At 40.8% G+C, this 24,614-nt stretch overlaps 2 protein-coding genes across 2 annotated transcripts in view; one reads left to right on the top strand and one right to left on the bottom strand.

The window, feature by feature from the left end:
* The window catches only part of LAMA2 (laminin subunit alpha 2), a 586,660-nt gene that overhangs the window by 346,087 nt on the left and 215,959 nt on the right, over positions 1–24,614 (bottom strand). The window contains exons 6-8 of the mRNA XM_055309905.1: positions 9,085–9,264; positions 6,120–6,209; positions 4,422–4,539 (exon numbers count right to left, since the gene is read on the bottom strand). Of these exons, the coding sequence (XP_055165880.1) occupies positions 4,422–4,539; positions 6,120–6,209; positions 9,085–9,264 (388 nt within the window). The remainder of the gene's footprint in view (positions 1–4,421; positions 4,540–6,119; positions 6,210–9,084; positions 9,265–24,614) is intronic.
* Positions 11,767–23,271, top strand: LOC129499749 (THO complex subunit 6 homolog). The gene is given in 6 exon segments (XM_055309613.1): positions 11,767–11,844; positions 19,812–19,941; positions 20,349–20,515; positions 21,685–21,819; positions 22,449–23,239; positions 23,241–23,271. Coding segments are annotated over 6 exon segments (1,332 nt in total).

The following is a 24,614-nucleotide window of genomic DNA, read 5'->3' as shown; positions in this document are numbered from 1 at the left end:
TCCCCCTTGGCATCTGTTCCCCTAAGGTACACGGAGACCTCTCCCATGGGGGTTCCTCAGCCCCCCAGTAACGGGCAGTTACGTGGTTTCCAGGTATTTCTTGGGCTGACACCGAATGCACAGAACCACAAGGTGGGCAGATGGTGGGTTCTAATGCTTAACCGCTTCCCATTTGCCTCATGAGTGACTCTAGGGAGAACGTTTAAATCTCGGTGTCACTTCTGTGCCTCCCTCATTGGGGGGGGCATTGTGAGAATGCAAAACACGCGGGGCCATGAGACCAGTCGTCTGCGTGCATGGTAGCCACGTGCTCGGTGGGGCTGTGCGACGGCCACTCCAGGTGCACCTGCCCCAAGATTCTCCAGGCACCTGCTCCACCTCGAAGACGCTCCCTCTCAGTATGGCAGGTCCCTCTCACTCCAGGACACCTGCCCAACCTGTGGCCACAGCCTCACCACCCTGGGGAGCATCAGCCTGGCTCGGGAGCACCAGGGGCTTGGTGGGCGAATGAATGATGAGCATTGAGACACTGAAAAGAGTCCTTCCGTGGCTTTGAGTGGCTTTCCTTGATGAATGAAGCGTGATGACCTCTTGATAGGATTGTTAAGTCTTCTCTTGAGAAACTTGTGCATTCCTCTTGCCTCATTTTTAACCAGTTTATGGAATTCTTTCTTTCTGCTATGGAAGATACCTTGATATAGTGAGAATATTATCTCCTGGTCACCTTTGTAGCCAATGCCCTCCCCAGACAGCTGACTTTGGTTGAGAATAGAGTATTCTCGCTATGCTGATGGAAAGTCTTCAAACTTTATCCCAGGGACCCTGCAGTCATAAATTTAAGTCACGGGGCCTTACAAACAGTTTTATATCTTTAGGACAATAGATATAGGACAACAATTCTTTAGGAATTCTTAAAAAGGACAACAATTCTTTAGGAATTCTTAAAAATCCTGTTGTAAAAATATATTGTGAGAAATAGGCAAGATTTCTGCTTCCAGGGTCAAGTAGAGAGAAATAGAGAGGAATGCCAATTGATTCTCATGTTCTGCAGGTTTAGTATTAGAACCACGAACTACTGTGGGTAAAACACCACCGCCTGGGCAGACCCTCTTTCGCACTGCATGCAGCGAGGGCCCTCGGCCTATAGCTCCTGCTGCTGGGTAAAGGTCCCCCCTCCCTCCAGCCTCAGAGGACACAGGCAGTCCCTACGCACAAGCAGAGGTTTTCACTCCACCATCAGCAGTTTGCTATTTCATGGAATGTCCCAGACATGGGATGGCAACAGTCTTTAGTACAAGCTTATTAGCAAGGGAAGAAATATTCTTTGCTTTTTAGAGTTATATCCTGCCTCAAGTAAGTCAGATTGATGAAAATCCAAATTAAACTCAAATGAATTAGTAGGTAATTGTTCATTTTCTAGAAGAATTTTTGTCATGTTACGGAAGGAGTAACATATTAAGGTGACTGGAACACAATTCAACTTGGAAAAGAACATTTTCAGGTAAGCTTTTAGGAATGCATACATTGCCAAAAGCATGATATTTATGCAAGGTTTTGTGGTTTAAACTCCTATCTTTCATTTGTAGGTAAAAAAGAAAACATTTTCTTTTTTCAATTTGGAAATAAACCCTCCCATCTGCCTCACGAGAAAAGATCATTGTTTCAGAATTCCACTATTTAAAAATGCACATAATAACAACGGCAACCTCCTTTGGTGTTGCTTTGTCCAGCCCCCTCGCTCACAAATCTGATCTAGCCTTTTGGTTTCCTTGTGTAAACACAAATACACACGTGGAGAGTGGCAAAGGATATTGCAGATCCAGTAACGATAACCAAGTGATAGAAAGCAGAGGCAATAGGAAGCACGCCTGCCATCAAATGCTACTCCCCCTTGTGAGCAGATCTTCCACCAAGGGGAGAGAAAGATAATCAAACATTAAAGAAGTTTGAGAACGTAAGTAGCATTTCACTTAAAGTCACTCTTAGGAACGAATGTCTACTCTCACTGGGAGAAGCTGTGCAGAACCTGAGGGATTGTGGGGAGGAGAGGGATGCGGGGGCATGAAGAAAACCAAAGGTGGGCCTCCGGACGCTCCTTCTCCCACAGTGGATGGTGGTAGCCCCTTCTGCAGCTATCACTCGGTGACAATGGGTGACTTCTAACAAAATATCCTCACAACCAGGCAGACACAAATCAGAAGGCAGAAGAAGGGGGCGCCTGGGTGGCTTACGGGGTTAAGTATCCGACTCTTGGTTTCAGCTCAGGTCATGAGGTTGGCCCCGGCATCAGGCTCCACACTCAGCACAGAGTCTGCTTAGGATTCCCTCTCTCTCCCCCTCTCCCTGCTCCTTTCCTTTCTCTAAAATAAATAAGTAGATCTTTTCTTGAAAAAAAAAAAGGCAAAAGAGGTGAGTACAGAAAATGGAGAGACTCAAGACATTGATAGTATATTCAGATTCTTAAACTCAAAAGAAAATATTTTGTGGTTGGGAGATTTTATGATGAAAGTTTGCTATGATTCAATAGGTTTAAGGGCCTACTATGTCTGACATATGATACATAATCAAATCTTTTTAAATAAATATACAAAGTTGATTTAGCTTAAAATGTCTACTAAGCGTGCTTTGGGGGCCATCTATACCGATGGGACTGAAAAAATGTAGCGAGGACTCTCTAAAATAGTGGTATTTGAATTCAACTGATTTGGGCTTCACGGCTAGTTTGAATTTACAGCTCAGCACAAGGCTTTGTGTTTAGGTCTTGTGTTGGCCTGAGCAGATCTCCAGAAACATAGGTTTTTCTAGCATCCTTGTCACCATGTTGGGCCAGTTGACAGTAGAGAGCTACAAAGTCATCTGCTACACTTGTTGGGTATTTCCTTCTGAAAAAATTGGACATATGGGTTGTCTTCAACAGTGATAATATCCAAGTATTAAGAAGTGTTGGTTGACACATTTTTGCACAGCCAGTTGTTTTACTATTTCTCATTACTGGCTTTTTTTCTTGGTTGTAACTGTCCCATAATTCCTACAGCATAGTTTATGCTAATGATTATCACTGGTGTAATCTCTTTTTATTTTTTAAAGATTTTTTAAAAATTTTTTCATGAGAGACAGAGAGAGAGAGAGAGGCAGAGACGCAGGCAGTGAGAGAAGCAGGCTCCATGCAGGGAGCCTGACGTGGTCCTCGATCCTGGGTCTCCAGGATCATACCCTGGGCCGAAGGCAGGCGCTCAACCACTGAGCCACCCAGGGATCCCCACTGGTGTCATTTTTAATATTAGTATCTTATACCGTGATTAATGAGAAACCATACTTTAAAATATTTATTATTACTATTAAAATATTCTTTTTCTACAAATTTGATTTCTTGCCTTCTCTGCTACCTTTTACTCTCATACTCTTCCCAGCTACGATGACCAAACACCTCCCTTTAATAACTAATGAATCAGAGTGTTTTTGTTTTGATTTTTAGGTAACAATACAGCTCTAACTAGAAAGGTATAATCTCTCCTCTGTTTTTTTTTTTTTCTTCATTTGCTAGATGATTGAGATACAAAAGCTGTTTACTGGGGGGATGGGGGAGCTACAAAGGGAGAAGGCAGAGGAATCTGGAGCTATACTGGTTTCAGAACCATTTTACAAACATATAAATGTATTTAGCACATTAGTCTCTCTACAGTGCAGGTTTTGCTGTGTATTTGCATTTCTAGTAGAGTGTGCGTGTGTGTGCACATAGTGGACGCTTAAACAACATGGGCTAGAACTGCGCGGATCTACGTACACACAGACTTTTTTCAATAAACATATTGGAGAGTTTTTTGGAGAATTTTGACAATTTAAACAACTTCCGGGTGAGCCACATAGGCGAGGAATACCAAAGACATTAAGAAAAAGTTAGATATTATAAGACTATGGTCTATTATACATTATATTTACATATATATAATACATGTTAATTGTGTTATTGATAAGGCTTCTGATCAATAGTAGACTACGAGTAATTAAGTTTCTGGAGAATCAGAAGTTGCACACAGAGTTCTGACTGTGTGTGGGGGGGTCGGCATCCCCAATCCCCACACTATTCGAGGTCAGCTGTGTGCATTTATATAATGCTACAAGCCTGAGATGTACTATGATGACAGTAAGTGTACTTTTGTGAAAAGTACGATATTGGTGTGTTTTTATCTGTTTCTCATAATGTCCACACAGTGGTAAAGTCTAGGTGTTTAGTAATATTTTCAAAGAATAATAATAAAAAAACCTGAATAAAACAGCAGGGGTCCAAGAGCCTACCAGCTATTGCCTTGGATAAAATATACAAACTGGAACCTGCACGTACCTAAAATCACCACATATTTACATTACCTGCGTCCCAGAAAGGAAGAACCACACATGTTGCTGAATTCTAAGGAACATACCTTCACATTCTGTTTTAGTCAGAAAAGTCCCAGCTCGCCAAGGTTTCTGATGGAATCCTGGACAGCACTGATCACAGCTATCACCACAGGTATTATGCTCACACTCACAGCGGGATTTCTAGTAAAAAGTTGGGGGCAAAGTAGAATTTTAGTATTTTTGGAACCCAGAAGATAAAAGGAAGAGAAGAGAAAACTTTGAGACCATTACCAAAATGGGATACTCCTGTCAGTCTGGAAAGGAATTACCAGCCTTGGGAGTGGGTATATTTGATCAGCACCAGCTGTAAGGAACTCCAGACTACGGGACGCCCAGGGGGCTCAGCACTGAGCTATCTGCCTTCGGCCCAGGGAGTGACCCCGGGGTCCTGGGATTGAGTCCCGCATCGGGCTCCCTGCATGGGGCCTGCTTCTCCCTCTGCCTGGGTCTCTCCCTCTCTCTGTGTCTCTCATAAATAAATGAAAATTAAAAAAAAAAACAAAAAAACAAAGGAGGTACAGACTGGTTCTGGAATCACTGGACTCAGGTCTGGAAGAGAACATAGGCCCAGCTGAGAACAATCTTGAAGACTGAACTCTGCTCTCTGGTTCTTGAGATCTGCAGGTTTTCTGGTTTGGATGTGTCCACGTTAAGGCAAAGTACTGTTAAGATTTAGGGGTGTGGGAAGACAAAAATAGATTTGTAGACACCGAAGGTCAGAGGAAGAACAGGAATCTAATGTCCCAGGACTGACTCTCCTGTCTGGGTGAGCTCCAAGTGGAGTCCAATTTCACGGTGTGGAACTGGCCCTACAAGGCTGCCCCGGGGGCCCTCACAGCACAGGCATGCTGCCCATCAGTTCCCATGACACCCGACACCCACACCCTGCAGAGAGCTGCACCACAGCCTTGAAAATATGCCAGGAAAATATGCCAGGGCTGCTGAACCTTCCGTAGGAAGTAACATTATGATGCATTTGTCAGAAAACCAGCTTTGAGAGAAATACCATTTGTACTGCAGTTTTAGAAGAAAAAACATCTACACATAAGTCACTATGCTAACTGATCTTGCTACTCAATGTTTCCTCCATATAATATACAACAGATGACTTCGTATTTCACCAGTTTGTTACTGAGAAAAATAGATATTCATTCATCCCCTTTTTAGGTTATGCTTATTTAATACATTGGCATTAATGAAAAATTCAAGCCAAAAGCATTCTAGCATTTTCTGAGCTGGTGGTTTCGTCAGTCTCTAGAATGCTTTCTTCGGTCCCACTCTGCGTGGCCCCTGCCCTACCTCAGCGTCCTGTTCCACGGCCATTCATCTATCCCTCCACGGACAGTTTTCATTCGTTTGCATTAATTTTTTTGATGAAAACTTTTAAAAGAAATGGTCAGGTTGACTGATGGCAGGCATTCTCTGAAGCTAAATCATACAGCCGGCTGTCATCGCTAGAGAGGTTTCAAAATAGATAGACCAGTTTCGGAGCCTTTTTGGAAAAAAAAAAAAAAACTAATCTGTTTTCTGATACTGTGATGGCTGACTTCAAAGTCTATCATCCTAACTGCCAGCTCTATTTCACCCTGGCACGGCTTCCTGTGACACCATCTAAGTGGGGACCTGACACCCATTCACAGCATCCCTATCGGCAAAGCGGCTCATGAGGCATTTGGCAGTTCAGAGTTTCATTTTGCTAAGCATCCTATAAATATACATACATTTGTCACTGGATCAAGTGGACAAGCCCTGGCATGACCATAGCAGATGCACATCCCTCCGACTGAAATATCCTTGACCGAGTAGTAATACTGCAAAAAGCAATCCAGAGAGAAATCCTGTTAAGATGACTGCAAGGTGTATGTAACAAAAGGAAACGTTCACTTAAAAATGGTACTTTCTGCTTTTATCCTTAGTTTGAAGCATGAGGGAACAATTGAGGTCTCACAGAAGCTATCAAGTAGCTCCCTGCACTGTGATCATTGCCCAGAGAGAGAATGTGGGGTTTTGAGAAATTTCCTTCCCACGGACATACGAAGTCTATGCTGGAGTATTTATTATCGAGAGCAAGTTGGTACGGCAGTGTGGGGGCAGTAGGGGAAATTAATTCTTCATAAAAGTTGTTTTGTATAGTTTTGTAAAAGACAACTTCCTTTATTGCCATTATAGGAAGCTCAGTGTTCATTAATCATATGCGGACTGTCTGACTTGATGGATTTGAAGAAGCTCAACATATTTAGAGGAAATCATGCTCATAACAAAGCATTTCTTAACCATTTCAAGAGGAAATAAAAAATAATGAACTGCAAGACTGATTTAACTTAATGTAAGGCTGAAACTACTACATACGTGGAACACTTGTTATTTTTTCATTATGCTAAAATGTCCATGTGATTACTTTCCTATTTGTAATTAATACAGGGCTATGTTTTTAATTATTTTAATATACCCAGCTATTTTTAAAGATAACTTGTGATTATAGTACTGGACTATTTAAAAATGTTTAATTAATATGTATATAACATTTTGTAATTGTGAGAGTACATTATCTTATAGAATCCAAATAACCATCTCAGTGGTAGATCGTTCTATTATTGCAGTTATTCACATTAAAAAAAAAACAGCAAGAGTAAGTAGGTGAATACAAATTTGCGTTCCCTAACTACAAATTCCCCTTCTCTATTTACTTCTTTTTCTGTTTTTGTTGTTTACATAGAGTACCTTTTATAATATTTTTTGTACTTATCTTACTTGATATACCCAGACCTTGAACATGAAAAGAAACTTGCTAGAAGTTTACGTGATGTAAAAGTTTGCTTTTCACTAACTTCATCACTTAATAATATAGATATGAATAGGGATATTTGTTCATAAAGCTGATGCAGTGCTTTTGTAGGTGCTTTTAAAACTAGGAAATTTGTTTTAAATATAAACACATAATGCTTCACTTTTGAGTCATGAAGAGGAGCTGAAATTCAATATCCTATTTTTATATATTTAAATTTATATGTAATGCTTACTGAACTTGAGTACTTTCTAAAGGCTTATTTATATGTTGCATTTTACTCCACTATTTTAAAGGCTCATGTACAATGAAGTTATAAATAACAGATGTATATCCCAACCCCCCTACTCTGCCTCCTGCAAAAGATGATAAAAGAAACATATTTATTTACATTGATTTTTTCTCCGTTATACTGTCGGAAAAGATTAAATTACATTTCAAAATTACTCAGCCTTCCTCAGAGTGTATTTTTAAGTCATGCCAAAGTCATAATTAAAAGTGATTTTTTAAACAAGTAACGAATCTAAACATTGCAGTAAAATAATGATTACTTCTGCATAAGATAACTTACAATATGCTGAAATGTAATGCAAGGTAAATTTATTTCAGGTTTGGAAAATGCAGGGCACTAAAACATCCAACATGTGTTGTATGCGGATAATCAAACTTTAAATGTTATTTTGGGGATGACGGAGTGCTTAGGTGCGGGTAAGTTAGGTAGTGAGAAGAAAATACATCCAAGGGGTATTCATGAACTGTGAAAAGTGCTGCCCTTTGATATTCAGCTTTCTGGTTCAGTCATTCGTAACTGGTGGCAGTAGTCAGGGCTTTTAGAGCTAAGTGCATCATTCTGGAACGAAGTGCTGTGTCTCACAATCCCACTTTCTCTCTACAATCCTATTTCCACCTTCACCTCTAGTCATAGAGTAGATAATCTATTAGCATGGATTTGCTTTATGGATTTATAGCTGAATTGGCAACAGTGTCTTGGTTGGGTAGCAGCCTATAAGGAGTGTGACATAAACCAATGACCCTGGTGAGTAATAAGTAGGAGGACAGGCAATTATCACTCATAGAAACCTGGACTGATCACATATATCATAATCCAAAAATTCTAGTTTAACACTGGAAAACAGTCCTTCTGTTAGCTCCTGTTTTCAAAAATCTATTAAAAAGGATGCCATCACCCTTTTCCCCCATGATATTCTATTTATAAAGGACAATAAAACAGCGTATAGTTTTCCCCCACAGTAGCACTTTTTCAAACTATGCCTTGTGATTCATTAAACGAAACACATATTTATTTGAGTGGAAAAAATGGTCCACAGAACAGGAACCCTTACATCACCTAAATACTTGCTAGAATTATTGTTTTTCAACTCTGCCCTAGACCTACTGAGTCAGAATGTGCCTTTCCCCAATATTTCCAGCTAATTTTATTCACATTAAAGTGTAAGATATATTATACTGTGTATGTGCATGTGTGTACTGATTTATGATAGAAAATATATTTCTTAGTGTGGATGGTGGCCAAAAATGTTTCAAAGCCACTCCATTTCCTGTGGTAACTCCCCAGTGCCAATTATGATAGTAGTACAGTTCACCGAAAGTGACAAAACATAATTCAGTCGCCAAAAGTAAGATTATGAACGAGGCATTATAATCTTGGTTTTACAAATGAGGAAATTAAAGTTTAGAAATGCTAAAAAGTTTGATCAATGTTCCCCAATAAATGGCAGATCTTGGCTTGAACAATAGGTTCCAGGTTTTGTTGAATTTTAGTCTGGTAACAATCTCTCCTACAAATCACCAAAAGATATCTTTAAAGGTGATTTAACAATAAATTATTTAACAATTATGAGTATCATTTACAGACCGCAGCATGACTCAGCATGACTTACCCTTCGTGTGACAATAGGATCAATTTCCCTTGGGTCTTTGTGAGCAAACATCATCAAGTCAGCATTCAAGGTACGGATTCTTTGAAATCTCAGGCGAATATAGCGAGCAGAGGTAAATTCTAGCAGTTCAGGAGAAGGATCATCTGCACTTGGTCTCCCGTTGATCAAAGAGATGTGAATCTAGACAATATGGGAAATAATTTAACAATAAAGGTTACCAAAAATAAAGTATCTGGCTTTTTCTAAGTTTTCTTGAGAAAATAGTTAAGCTTTACTTCTCTCAATTAGGCAGATACAGGTTCATATTCACTCACTGGAAGATAGTAAAGTAATTGAGGAAGTTTACAGATCTTTATATATATGTATATATAAAGCAATTCATTTGTTTATATTTTAGGCATTCTCTATATACCACCATTCCCCATATTCTTTTGTTCCAAGGCATTGCACCTACTTGATTTTGCTAGGATCTTCATAAAATCTTAAGTCAATCATTCTTTTTCTGAAAATTGTTATGTCCTAAAGTTATTTAAGAATCTGGTATATGGTGGGGAACCAGAGAACTTGGTCTAAAAAGAAGTTACAAATTTCAGATAATACAGGTACTTAAAGTACTCCTAAGATTGAAAGTCTCTAATTATACAGCCTTAAAATATACATAAAGCAAAAATTGACATTTCAAGAAAACTAGACAAATCTACAATCATAGAGATTTCAATAGGTTGTTTTTTTGTAATTTGGTTTTCAGAAATTGATAGATCAAGAAGACAAAAAACTACCAAAGATTTAACATAATTCTATGAAAAACACACTCTATGAAAATACATTGAAACCTGGATGGAATGGTGATTTTTTTAAGGAAATTAATTTAGCATAATTAATACCAGAAGAAATAAAATCAAATCATGTAAAAAATAGAAATTAGCAAGAACTACCCTCTAAAGGTGCACAAAGCCACCATCCTCTCACAGAGACTCAAGGGAGCAGAGAATTTGAATGAGGGAAAACTGACAAAACCAAAAGTATTCCCATTACAGCTAAAAAAAAGCATTTCCCTAATACTTGAAGGGCTCCTATAAATCAATAAGAAAAAAAAAAGACCAACAATTAACACCAAAACACAAAAAAATATAAAGGGACTATTTGAAGAAAAGGAAATATTAGGGGCCATTAAGCTTTTGATAAGACAGTGGACCTCACTCATAATAGCAGGACTGCTCATTTAAAATACAATAACAAACTTTTTCCATGTTTTCATGCTGTCAACACCCCAAAATACTTCTCTAATACTCCCTGATGCCAAAACTAAGGAGATATAGGCATTCTCCCAGGTGTGAGTGTAAAATGGCGCAAACCACCAGGAAGGTGAATTCAGCAATAACTAACAACATTAAAAATGCCTAGAATTTCAACCTAGAAGTTCCATTTCTGGGGAAGATCCTACATTTCTATCATATATATATATATATATATATATATATATATATATATATATATATGATATATGTACATTCCTATGGGAAATATCTTACATATATATCACATATATATAATATATGTATATTCCTATGGCATTTTTTTGGTAATAGCAAAAGATTGGAATCAGTCTAATATCCATCAATAATGTGTGACTGGTTAAGTAAGTTAGAAATCTCTACAATGAATTATGTGCACGATAAAAAGGAGTGAGGAAATTCTCAATACACTCAAAGGAAGGGGAAGAAATACAGTACTTTTACTTTTCCTTTACTTGATAGAGGCAGTATTCCCTATGTGATAAATTAAGCCAAAATTGTTAAAAACCTGAAACTGGTAGGTTTTAGATGGAAAACACACACATGGAGACAGACAGGCAGACAGACACACAGTCAGACACACACGCGAACACTCACAGGAGGCTAAAGAGACAGGGATGCAAGGAGAGAAGAATGTGTGCTGGGCTGAGGACCGTCCCAGGACACGTCAATGCATACATACACCGAGAAACTGTCACTTGAGGTCACCCACAGGAATTCTCATCCACTCTTGCAAGATGGTAAATCATGTGTGTTAATTATGTTTCTTGACAGGGGAGGCAATGATATGTGTTTCCATTCCTAACATACTGCATTTAGATAATCCCTGAGAGAGATTTTACAAACTGACTGCCAATAAACTACTGAATCACTAGAAAAATAAATATAGCAAACTCTGAGATGAGGAACTAATTCTGATGCCACAAAGAATAAACTCGAAATGGTTCAGGATAAAAATACAAAATGTCCCAGTTAATTGAGTTTACCTTGGATATTTAGTAGAGAATGAATTCACTTAACACATTTGAGGATGTTAAATCTACAACACGGAATCTCAATTGCCTGAAACACCTTCCCTTTAATGTAGGAGAATCTAGAAGACTTAAGCAGGTCTTGTCTATTCCACAGTTCTGGTTCCTCACAGGTGAGCCAGAAATACGTTCAAGATTAAGTTGTCTCTGTGGCTTAAGAAGGTATCAATTAAATGTAAAGAATGAACAAATAGATGCATGAAGCGATTAAAATTAGTCCCCCTTAGAGATTCTGGTGTCCAAGGAATCACCAGTGCCCTCGAGTTCATGCTCAGATGTGGGTCTCACCAGGCTCTCCCTTCATTGCTTCCAAAAGTGCTATTTGAAAGAAAGGAGGGCATCACCACGCGTCCAGGATGAAGGTTTCTGAAAATTACGAAGGTGTATTTGGTGTAAATGCTCCAGGAACCACATCTGGACTGTACACGGCATCCGTAAGCTCCTCACTTACACACGCAGGAACATTAAACAAAATGGCGCACACGCCCTCCTTTAGGTTAACAAACCCCATGATGGCGACAGAAAGGATTCGGCAAGAGGACGCTCCTCCTCACTGCTTTGGTATTTTCGTCAGGCCACTCTGCCAAGACGTCTTGTGAGGAGGCCGGTCCCAAGCTGCTTCTGGGATGTAACAGCAGCAGCTGTTTGGCCAGGTTGTGCGGAGCCTCCTTCCATCAGTTCCCACCCTCCTTCAAAAGCCCTCCTTAAGGCCGCGCAAAGGCCATCATTTCCTGACCGGGAGCAAATGTTGTATTTTCTCCCCTTGACTTGGGTTCGTCCGCACCTGCCCTGCAGATGCTCCAAGCATCGGTTGCGGGGCACTCTCTACAACTGCCTTTGAAAATCTAAGCCCGTTCACTTCATCCTTTTCCTCAGAACCTCCCAATGCCTTTCTATCTCACGACCAATAAAAGCCAATGTTTTTACCACAAACTACAAAATCCTCACTTACCTCAGTGCCACTTTCGCCCTGCGACACTGTCACAGGGAGCATTCGTCCGACAGCTCTTTTCCTATTCTTTCCCCGTCACTTTCTCCGGCCAGACGGGATTTGACCTCAGGGACTCTGCACTCGGGGGTCCCTTGCCTGGGATGTTCTCTCAGCAGATTCTCACTTTCTCATCTCTTTCCAGCCTTGCTCTCAGGAGGTCCTGCTGGGGAGTCCTGGGGTGACCATCTAACCACAGCGCAAGCTTTATTCTGGCGTTTACTATTCCTTCGACCTGCCTCGGGGTTCTCCATGCTTCTCTGCTCCTAACATACCATGAGCACACTGGCCTACTTGGGATAATGAGATTTCTCTCCACTCTTTGGATCCTAAGTCCCCAAAATTCAGGAATTTTTTGTTTTGTTAACGGATATAATCCCCAGCATAAAGGACGGGATGTAGCAAAAATTAAGTGCTACGTAAAAATTTCTGAATAAATGAGACTTATGTCAATCCTAAATATTTAGCAAATTCAACTAGTTTTCTACCTAAAAATTACATAAAATAATCAATCAGATTTTTCCTCGTGTTAGGTAAGTAAATCTGAGTATGCTATTTCCACAAATTGAAATTAAAGCCAGTAATCCTTTGGATCATGTTCTACCCAAGCGTTTTGAGTTAAGTTGATTTAGAGAAAATTAGGCAATTAACAGCTTTGATCCATGATTTCCTTAAACCTAAGGCTACTACATTTTTTTAAATATTAGTTTAACATTAGTTAACTTTATTCTCTATTATACCAAAGTTTAATTTCGACAGGTCATTCTCAGCCGGGAAGACCACATCCGTGTGATTTCCAAGTCATAAGACAATGTATTTAAACAGGATCTACTCGACTTAATTCTCTTAGAGCAAGATGGATCTTACCCACCGGTTACTTACTTCTTTGTGCAAATCATGTCTGGCTATAACAGTGCCCAGCCTATAAATATGATGTACTATAAATCATAAAGCAGTAGATGAGAAACAATAAACTATATTAAAATTATAGAGTAGGGATCCCTGGGTGGCGCAGCGGTTTGGCGCCTGCCTTTGGCCCAGGGAGCGATCCTGGAGACCCGGGATCGAATCCCACGTCGGGCTCCTGGTGCATGGAGCCTGCTTCTCCCTCTGCCTGTGTCTCTGCCTCTCTCTCTCTCTCTCTCTCTCTGTGACTATCATAAATAAATAAAAAAAATAAAAAAAATTATAGAGTAAATTCCTTAAACAGCATCAAGGGGCAATAACAATAAGAATTAAAAATTACACAGCACTTTGTTTCCAGAAGAAAAAAGTTTTTAAATGTTTTTTTTAATTTTTTTAATTAAAAAAATTTTAAAGTTAAAAAAAATGTTTTAAGATTTTATTTATTTGAAAGAAAAAAAGAGAGCATGAGCAGAAGGAGGGGGAAAGAGAGAGAGACAGGGAGAAGCAGACTCTCCACTGAGCAAGGAACCTAAAGTGGGACTCAATCCCAGGACCCCAGGACCATGACCTGAGCTGAAGGCAGACCTTTAACTGACAGCCACCCAGGTGCCCCTAGAAGAACATCTCTTCCTAAGATGCATAATCATCTTTATGGATTGCTTAGTTTTATTATATGAAACCAAGTAGTTATTAAAAATAACCTTCCTTATATATATATTTTTAAATTTCAGGTTTTTATTTAGATTCTAGTTAGTCAACATATGGTAAAACTGGTTTCAGGTGTAGAATTTCGTGATTCATCGCTCACACATAACCTTCCTTACCTTGTCAAAAAAGTTTCACTGCAAGTTTTTAAAGCCTTTTCAAGTAAACACATTATTTTTAAAGTCTTAAAAATACAAAAATGTGATAATTAAGCCCTGGTTATAAAAATACACTGGGTAATAATGTGACATAATATGTCATTTATAATACAAGTTAATAAAATATTTAAACATTTCAGACTAGAGATTTTCCTATCAAGAATCTTTAGGGCCTTGATGAGGAAATGGGGCATTATGAAATCAATGTTTTTCCAGTCCATTTTTTCTAGTTGTATCAGACACAGTTTATTGAAGTCCTCTTTCCAATTTCCTTTACCCCTTATTTTGTTATTTGCTCCAACTGAGAGCTGGCACTTTTATGATTATTTTTATTAACGTAAACACTGCTCATTAGTGCATCCAGAAAATGAAGTCCTTTGACGGCTTCTAACACATGCTTACAAAGCTTTATCTCTGGTCCGCCCCTATGCGCTTCAAGATTTCTCATTAATTCACTTAGTCATTTATTAAAAAATACTGGCTACTTACTATATTCCAAATCACTGAGTTATTTTCACTTCCCCTTTTGTGCTGGGGTCTTTCTCATCTCTGGCCTCCTTTTTCAAACTTCTTTTCTGTCTCCCCATTGCTCCCTGTTTGCACAGATGTAACTTTATAAACCTTACAGGTCTCAGTTGAGATGCCAATTCTTTCCTTCCATGAACACCTCCATGTCCTGCCTAGGAGCTCCTGCTGTGATTTCTCCGAGCTCCCATGACTCTCCCCTATTATTCTTTTTTTCTTGTTTGTGTCTGTTACTGGACTGTAAGCTAAATGAGGATGGGAACTTGGGATGCCTGGGGGGCTCAGTGGTTGAGCATTTGCCTTCGGCTAAGGGGGTGATCCCGGGGTCCCAGGATCGAGTCCCACATCGGGCTCCCTACAGGGAGCCTGCTTCTCCCTCTGCCTGTGTCTCTGCCTCTCTCTCTCTGGGTCTCTCATGAATAAATAAATAAAATATTTTTAAAAAATTAGAATGGGAACTTTTTCTTATTTCCAATATAGTCTCGTTGCTGAACATAGTAGTATACAGCAGATTCTCGATAATTACTTATCGAATGAATAAATCAGTATCAGAGTCCCAATATTAGAGTCTGTGAAAGAACATCCAATGAGTTAACTCTTTCCTCATTCACAAATTGTGTATTGTGTATGTCATTTAAAATTTGATTTTGAAAGAAAACAAAAAAATTAAAGAATAAAATTTGATTTTGTATCCATTTTACGTATATTTTTAAATCCATTTACTGGATACCCATCCAGATTTACAGCGTGAATTTTGCTTACCATAATTGAATAAATCTCACAAGAATAGCAATAGTTCAGGTACCTAAAAAGATATATGAGTATCTCTGTAGCCCTAATATTTGGATAAATCAACAAAAAATTATTTAAGATACTAGTCAAAGCCATTGCTAAGGAGACAAATAATAGAGTATACTTTGTGTACATCCCTTCAGCTGCCTCAATATTTTTTTTAAGATTTTATTTCTTTATCCATGAGAGACACAGAGAGAGGCAGAGGGAGAAGCAGGCTCCCTGCAGGACTTGATCCCAGGACCCCGGGGTCATGCCCTGAGCCCAAGGCAGATGCTCAACCACTGAGCCTCTCAGGTGTCCCAGTACTTCAATATTCTTACTTAGCAGAACTACAAAGACTTTTTCCATGCATGGTACAATGTACTGCCTTAGCTTGGAAGGTCCTTAATAAGTACCCACTACGATTAGAAGTTTACAAGTTTTACAAACCTAAGCAAAACAACAACTCTTCCATGGTTGATGACCACTGAGCCATTTGAAAAATAGTATTCTAATATATAAAATGTCAAGGACTGTGTGTGACTTTAACTTGCATAACTAACCTATTTCAACACAGATGAAAATGTCAGCTTAATGAACCGTTTAACCCATATTGACTACTATCACTGACTACTCTACTCTACCCTTGACTTAGTCATAACAGGTCTTTCACTTTCCGGAAAAGACAATATTTTGCTTTTGACACCTACTGGGTTCCAAAAGCCCCTGAAACTTAGATTGCTTTTCTCCTGTTTGTTTTTTCTTCTTCCTTCTTTTTTCTTCTCCTTCTCCACCTTCACCTTCTTGTTCTTCGAATTACATTTCTTACATCTGTCAATCCTGGATGCAAGTTTTACCTTCCATGAACTATATAAATAAATTCTTCACTGTTAAAACCATAGTCATTAATAAACTGCAGAGTAATAATAAAATCAGCTCTCTTCAAAGAGTATTTTTCATGTTTTTATTTTTCTTCTCTCCTAGTGAAACTAGTTAAACTATTGTATTCCAAAGATTTGCATAGCTTCTCTACTGGCCAAAGATCGCTCTCTCTTCCCTCTCTCTCTCACTTTGTATCAGAGTTACTTATTCTTTCTACCAACAGCGCATTTCCTGTGGCAGCACTAACTCCTATGAAACTACTCAACACATAGAAGGGTGAAGTTTTTTTTTAGAAAAATCAAAAATAGAAGCAAAATATCAGCTGCTTTAGGAGTTTTGATTTCCTCAAAGTCTCCAAACTCATATGGCCTTTTTTTCCCCAAAGGTTTCTGGTGGTCTTTTTGCTTTGTACAGCTCAAAGCAATCCAGCAAAACATTTATTTCTAACCCACTTGTTCAAAAGAAGCTTAGGTTAGTTTCATATGAAACATGCCCAGATGGGTGAGCTATAATCCATCATAACTGAAGGGAAGATCTTGGTATCATTCCGCTAGTCATGATGTATAAAAGGAACAATAACAACCAGTCCCTAAAATTTTCAAAAAGGCAAAACTATTACTAAACACAACATAAATGTTTGCTCTAAAAGAGCTTTTTATGTTTGCTCTAAAAGAACCTTGACATGTAGCTGCTCATCATACATCTATTTTAAAATTTATAATTATTTTCAGATAATAATTTTTAAAACTACCCCAAGTTAAATTTTTTGTATTACTTGTGTTTGTATTTTTCTGGTTAAAGTATTTAATATTTCAAGGATAAAAGGAGAGCTGTCAAAATTAGGTTTTCTCGATCTCTTTTGGGAGCTTCTCATTTAAATTTTATCAAATGCACATGCCATCACTAAATCTTAGTGCTGTCAAACTCAGATTATATAGGGGCACAGACAACATCTGAAAGTCACAGTGGGGAAGAATCTAAGAGGGGTCACTTCAGAGCAGGCCATGAGCAAAAGTCACCGGAAGGAAAGTTCTCTCACTTTTCACTTCGCTCCAAATTTTGTTTGGGGTGTGCCTCACCCAGAGAGAGACTAAGAGAATAGCTTCATTCGTCATGTATCCCAACTTCGTAGCTATTTCAGAAATTTCTTTGCAATACACACACAGTACCTTGCACATAAAAACAATAGTTATTAATGTGTCCTTACCGGATACCAGACACTCTTACATGATCTGCGTACACTAACTCATAGAGCAGTGAGTCCTTGAAAGCTTACCACAACCCTTTTTCAGGCCGTTGCTATTATCTCTTTAAGAAATGAGAGATTGACATTTTACCAAGTAGGGCTATGTTCATATAGCTGGGATCTGCTCCAGTTCTAGTCTGCCTCTGTTGGCTGAACTCCTCGGCTCAAACACACTACCTCACCAAGTAGAGGCTGGATAAGCATTTTGTTGAATAAATAAAAGCCAGTCATCTAGGCACTATCTGCACACTTCTAGCAACAAGAAGCTCACCACTGGGGAGAGGACTTTCCCCTGAACCCTCCTCCCTCCATTCTCTTATTTGCTTTACTTCCATTCTAGTCCTGTCTGTGACTGACTCCACTCTTTAAATTCCATTTTCTCTTTAGTGTCCTGCTCTCCGTCCCCTGGAATTTTCTATATTGTTTGACTTCCCCAGCTCTTGGCTTTTCTTCATAAATTCGAGTCAGATTTATCCTAGTAGGGTTATCCCGGCTGGACTTCCTGAGGTAGACTGCTTACTGAGCGCCAGGGCACCACTAAGGACCCACCACCAGGTGGGTCGGTGCCCGGTCTCCTGAGTATATTAAAGGACAAAGGATCACTGAGGCAAGGACAGTCTTAGACCTGATTAACACCTCCTGGCATTGATCCACGTAAATAGAGATCCTCCTGATGAAGAGAGGCGAAGCTCCAAACTGGAACCAGAACATGGCCAAGACTCGGAAGTCTAAAGCATCTGTTATCCAGGAAAGAACGAACAATCCCCGAGGTCTTACAAACATCATAATAAATTAAACCGGTTATGATAAGTTTGCACTGAAGTGTTTGATTAAAAAAAAAAACAAAACAAAACCATTCACCGGCATGCAAAAGAATTAATTTACAGTTTAGAGTAAAATCTACTAAGTAGAAAAGACTAAAAACCTCACATTATAGGAAGAAGGGGAAAATAGTATGTTCGTACCCACAACAATTATCTGTGAAACGAACAGGCTTCTCCTCACTGTGGACAGCTGTTAGAGAAAGCCCCAGACAGAGGAAAAGCAACCAAGAGCACGGTGACCCACACTGTAGGACAGAACAGTCGGTACCCTTGAAAGATCTAATAAGAGCACAAAGGAAAACTTAAGCAACATTTTCCTGTTTTGTTCTCAGTCCTTGTGTGGGAACACTTGTTTAAAATTAAAATAAAATCTTGGAGCAGGAGGTCTAACTACTGCGCCAGATTCTGTGTCATTAGATTGGAACAAAACCTAGATGTGTGCTTGAAAAATAAATCCAGTCTCTCTTCCATTCTTACTTTCTGACTCAAGAGTTCCTCAGAGAGCAATTGTGTGAGTGTGTGTGTTGTGTGCGGTGTGTCGCAAGGATATCAAGGAAAAGCTGTATAAATACATTAGTTGGATTTTTTTCCCCTCCCATTTCTAAAAAAGCAGCATTTTGGTGTGGCCGTGGATGATCTCAACTAGTGTATTGTTCAGAAAGGTTCTACCGCAAACAACAAGATGTGAGAGACGTTAGGTTAGGGAGTCACACGGCGACTTAGAGAAGCGTTTGAGCACAGACACGCGGCGCTCGCAGTGGGCTTGTTCCCCAGGCTCCCTGTATCTCTACCATCCCCAACACCTGTGCCTGCCCACGTGCCCCTCCCTTCCCCCGGGCACACGCCCACCCACACAGGGACGGGCTCCCTCTCCGCACGTTCCCACTCTGCCACCTTCCTCTCTCATCTTCCTTTTGCTTCCATGTTACTAATTTTGTGTTGTCTTCTTCCATCTTTACTTCTCTCTTGACTTCTCTCTCCCCTCCCTCTCTCTGTCCCCCAACTCCTTAAACTGTCATCCTGCTTCATTTCATCTTTACAGTGAAACTGTATGTCCACGGTTGGTCAAGTTTCTATGCTTTCAAGTGAAATCATGTGTCCTATTATTTAATTATGGCCTCTGGCCAAGCTTTGTAAGAGGAAACTACAGGTTCCCTCTCTCCAATCTTAAGACTACACAATGAACAAAAAAATTAAGATTTTTTTTTCTTTTTTTGCAAAACAAAATTTTATCTTTCCATAACCGGATGATTTTTATTTCAGTAGGATTATAAATCATGTAACAATGAGTCTGCGTGTAACAATGAGGATGTTTGCACATGTACGCTTCCCTAGATTGGCTAAGCCTGTGCCTGATGCTTGTATAACTGGCTGTGTTTGTATGTGTTTTCAGGTAGTTAATGACAGTTTAAGACCTTATATGTTGGGAACAGATGGCATGGGTTCAAATTCCGCTTCTGCCACTGACCACTTGTCTGAATTCAGGCACCTTAATCTCTGTGTCTCCGCCTCCTATGTAAAAGGCAATTACAAGCTTCTCGTGCTGTTTCCTGAATTAAAAGGAATAATATAAGGAATTAAAAGATAGGAATTAAAGGAATTAAAAGATAATTCATCCAACCTGAGCAGAGAATGCCTAGCACACAGGAAAAACCATTAAGTGCTAGTAGTTGTTACTCTTGAGAAAGACAGATAATATAAATGGTTACGTGTGTCTCTGCTTAGCAGGCTGTGCTGGGCCCTGTACAGAAGCTACCTGTTACCCACCCCCCTCCTCCTACCCCTGGACTGCCTCGGACAACACAAGCAGCAGGTTCCTCCCGTAATAGAAAGGTGATTCTGGCAACGCTAAGAAGGCAGAGTATCCACGGGAGACCATGCATTGAGAAGAGGACATGGGCCTGCATCTTTCCTTCTGACCCATACCCAGCTTCACAGAGGGACGAAGACAAAGAAAGATGGGAGGGCTTCCTGGCTCATCCCCTCCCCACTGCAGCTCCGAGCGGGGCTGGGCTCGGGGGTCGGCCGGTATTGCCACCTGCTGACCGGTGGTCGCTAGGCCAGATGACAGAGCGGGTGACCAAGCGCCAGCATGAGGTCTGCAGGACGGGGAGGCTGCAGAACTGCTGATCTCTGGGTAGGAGTTGGTGAGAAGACAAAGATGAAGGAGGAAAGGACGTGGGAAGGGACTCTCTGCAAACCTGACCTCACGCTGGAGGTTTCGTTGGACTCTCCGGGTGTGCAGCTCTCACTGTGATGTGCACAGAACATTCAAAAAACTACCAAGGTTTTTAAAAAGGGCCGCAACGAGGAGGCTGGGTGCCAACATTATAGGCTTTGCTGAGCCACAGCAACACAGGCACGACCCACGGCCACAGCATCCTCAGTTCAGGTTCCTCCCCTCTTCTGTACAGAGTTGGATCATAATCATTTATTTACTGGGTTTGTAGGATGCTGGCTCTGCACACCCCTGACATCTGCACGGCACCAACAGATCTCCAGTCCCTTCAAAGAAACAGAGTGCACCAAGGGACCTCTCCTCCCACGCACCAGAGGATGAAGCTTTCTGTAGATTTACTGAGTACACAGTGTTCCTGTTCCTTTGCTGGACTCACAGTAATAACTGACCACAGGAAGCTGCAGGGCCATGCCCTCCAAGCAGCTCAGATACAGCTCGTGATGTGGGTTAGCTGGCGGGGGGTGGGGACACGCTGAACCTCAGGGCCTCCTCTTCTGCAGGAATTCACGCCAACTCGTGAATATTAGAAACACTAAACCTTGAGAAAAATGAATAAACAGTGATACGGAGGTCATTGATCATTATTGTAAGTTATTTGTCTAAAGTGGCTTTTGCTTCACAACATTCCCTTTTCTCTTTCCTCTTGACAAACACAGTGTGAATGAAAGGTAAAGGGAATAAAACATTTCATCAATCATCCAGGGGCCAGGGCTGAATTTCTTTCTGTTATACATTTGCTGCCAAGTTCACAGAATCAGGTTTGTTTTCAATTATTTGTAATATGCTTTCCCAGAAGAATTTATAATAGGCTGTTTAGGCACCGTTCCCTCTGCTATTAATGACAAAAATACAACTGTTCCTCCTTAGCAAAAAGAAAAGGAGTTAAATTAGGAAAATTGTTATAAATGTTGCTGCTGGGCTTAAGGGTGTTTGGGTTTGTTTTCATTCTAAACTGGCTCCAATGAGAAATGGCAGGAAGACGGTTTCATTTCTTCTTCCCTCTCACTGTGTTTATTTCCACAATAAGAAGCGAGCTAACAATCTCTTTTGGAGACAGTCTGTAATAACGACACCTCCGCGATGTGGACAACGAGCATATGTCAAGCCCGTCTGTGTTGCCTTCGTGGTCCCTCGGAAAAAACGACGACAAAAAGCGTATAGTGTAATTCCAGCGAATATTCATGGGGAAGAATGCCGGGTTCCAACCTCTCCACTTCTAGAATGACCTTCTCTCACCGCCCTAAGGCCATGGTCGGTATCTCTAAGTCTGATAATCTGTGAAATAAAGCCACAGACTCATTCATAGGAGATGTCATGCCTTACTCGAGGTCTAGGCAGGGCAGTCTTCCGAGAAACACAAGTAGGAAGCTCTGAAGTCTTACTTCTATGCACCCCCGAGGGGCTGATTACCTCGTGGACAGACGATGTACTGATTTTCCTAGCTCCAATCACCTCCCTCCACAGAGCAGGGCCGGAGACCACAACGGCCGTGTAGCGGAGTATATCCTTCGAAAGCTAGTTCCGAAAAATCTTGGACCTGTGACTCGTGTTAGTATGGAACGGGTTTTTTTGTAGGTTTCTCTGAAAATCTGGTCAATATTCTATCCCTTCTTTAGCTTCATTTCTGATAATTCACTTTCTTTCCTATTTCTCACCCTTTCTTCTTTATCATGATTATATATAATGTAATAGAACCCATGACCTCCCTATCCTCCGGCAATGTGCTTTAACTGAAATAATCCTTCCCCTTACTGCTACATCTCTATCCCTGTTTCTTCAAAATTCCTTTAGAAGCCAGTGGTGACATTCCAAGCCCATGATGGGCCGGTCTACAGCATGGTCTCCACGGATCGACATCAGCTCAGTGCTGGGGACGGGGAAGTGAAGGCCTGGCTTTGGGCAGAGATCCTCAAGAAGGGTTGTAATGAGCTGTGGCGGCGTCAGCCCCCAAACAGGACCAACCTAGAAGTGCCTGAGATCAATGCTTTGCTTCTCGTCCCCAAGGAGAATTCTCTCATTCTGGTAGGGGGAGACTGTCAGTTGCATATGATGGACCTTGAGACCGGGACCTTCACACGGGCCCTCCAGGGCCACACAGACTATGTCCACTGCCTGGCACTGCGGGAGCGGAGTCCTGAGGTGCTGTCAGGTGGAGAGGATGGAGCCGTGCAACTTTGGGACCTCCGCACAGCCAAGGAAGTCCAGACCATCCAGGTATATAAGCATGAGGAGTGGTCAAGGCCACACAATGGGCGTTGGATTGGCTGTTTGGCCACTGACTCAGACTGGATGGTCTGTGGAGGAGGCCCAGCACTCACCCTCTGGCACCTCCGATCCTCCACACCCATGACTATTTTCCCCAAAAGGACGCCACAGAAACATGTCACCTTCTGCCAGGGCCTGATTCTGTCAGCTGGCCAGGGCCTCTGTGTCAACCAGTGGCAGCTGAGTGGGGAGCTCAAGGCGCAGGTGCCTGGCTCCTCCCCAGGGCTGCTTAGCCTCAGTCTCAACCAGCAGCCAGCAGCACCCGAGTGCAAGGTCCTGACAGACGCAGGTAACAGCTGCCGCGTGGATGTCTTCACGAGGCTACTGCGCCTTCTCCCTGTCCTTCTGACCTCTGGCAACACCCCTTCCATCCATCCCAGGGATTTAGATTGCTTTTTTTTTTAATAAAATAAGTGAATTAAAAAAAAAAGAGCCCTCCACTGGGCTCCTTCTAAAGTATGTTTTTTTTAAAAAAAAATAAGTAAATTTAACTTATTCTCCATTTTAACTCACCACGTTGTGTATACCTAGCTCTCTTCTCTCACATTTCTATATTCCTATGTCCTTCTAGTGGTATATTTAACAAACAACATGATGGTACCACCAAGGAGAAAGGAAAACATTCTCTTAGGACATAAACATCATAACGAGATATACAATCTGTGGAGAAGCACACATATACCACCAACAATCTTGTCCCTTTTTCAGGTAAAAAATGCAAATGCAGATGGGATCAACAAGCTAGTGAGCAATTTAAAAATAAGCATCCCAGAATTTATACCTCTAAATGAGTGTTGTCCTTTTTCAGAGTAATAATTTTGAGGTGTGCTACTTAACAACAATATTGCCTTTTCTCTAACCATTGTAATACTCCTTGAGCTTTTCATTATTCCCGAGCATGTCCTTGAAGCGGCAAGAGGAAGACCGCTTCAAAACCAAAGATCATTGCGGAAAAGGAAAAGAGGTCAAAAAAAAAAAAAAAATCAAAAGTGAGAATAGAAATAGAAAATGTGAGCCGGGACTAGCATAGGGTGCAGCTAGCGGAGCCTGGCCGCAGACTTGCTCCACCAGCCAGAGCCCCAGAGCTCCCGTGGGCCGCAGAACAGCCTGGGGACCACCCAGGGGAGTATTGGGAACACTAAAGAGCTGAGAAAGGAGCTAGGAGCCAGAGATTCTTGACTTGAGAAATCTCTCCACTCATCGGAAAATCAGATCCCTGCAGGCCGCTGAAGACAAGTCCTCGTGCACAGTGGACAGGATTTTACTACGTCAATGTCACTCGTAAAAACAGATTTAGAGTCAAAACGCAAACAAACAAACCTGGTGAAAATAAACAAGACACTTGAATCCTGAGTCTGATGGATAATCCTGCCTGGCGCTGCTTCTGGTCATTAGGAGCCTTAAAACACAACAGGTGGAATCAATTTCAGCACATTATCCTGTCGATGCAAAATCGCAAATTCATAAGGTGACACACCCCTTTACACACCATTGAAAGGATTATGATAACAGACTGTGTTTCTCTTTAACTTTGAGAAGCAGAAGAACAATTATGGGTCATCTAAAATGTCCTTCCAGCCGGTGGGATAGGTTGCGTCTGTATTTCAATGAACATCTGCTTGACAAATTGAAATGCTAATTATGATTTATCATTTCCATGACATCAAATATCCAGATAGTAGTAAACATTGA

The sequence above is a fragment of the Nyctereutes procyonoides genome, unplaced genomic scaffold (genome assembly GCF_905146905.1).
Source record: "Nyctereutes procyonoides isolate TBG_1078 unplaced genomic scaffold, NYPRO_anot_genome, whole genome shotgun sequence".
In the NCBI taxonomy this organism is placed as follows: domain Eukaryota; kingdom Metazoa; phylum Chordata; class Mammalia; order Carnivora; family Canidae; genus Nyctereutes; species Nyctereutes procyonoides.
Note: the sequence above shows the minus strand (reverse complement) of the source record. Positions and strands in the feature narration are given on the sequence as shown.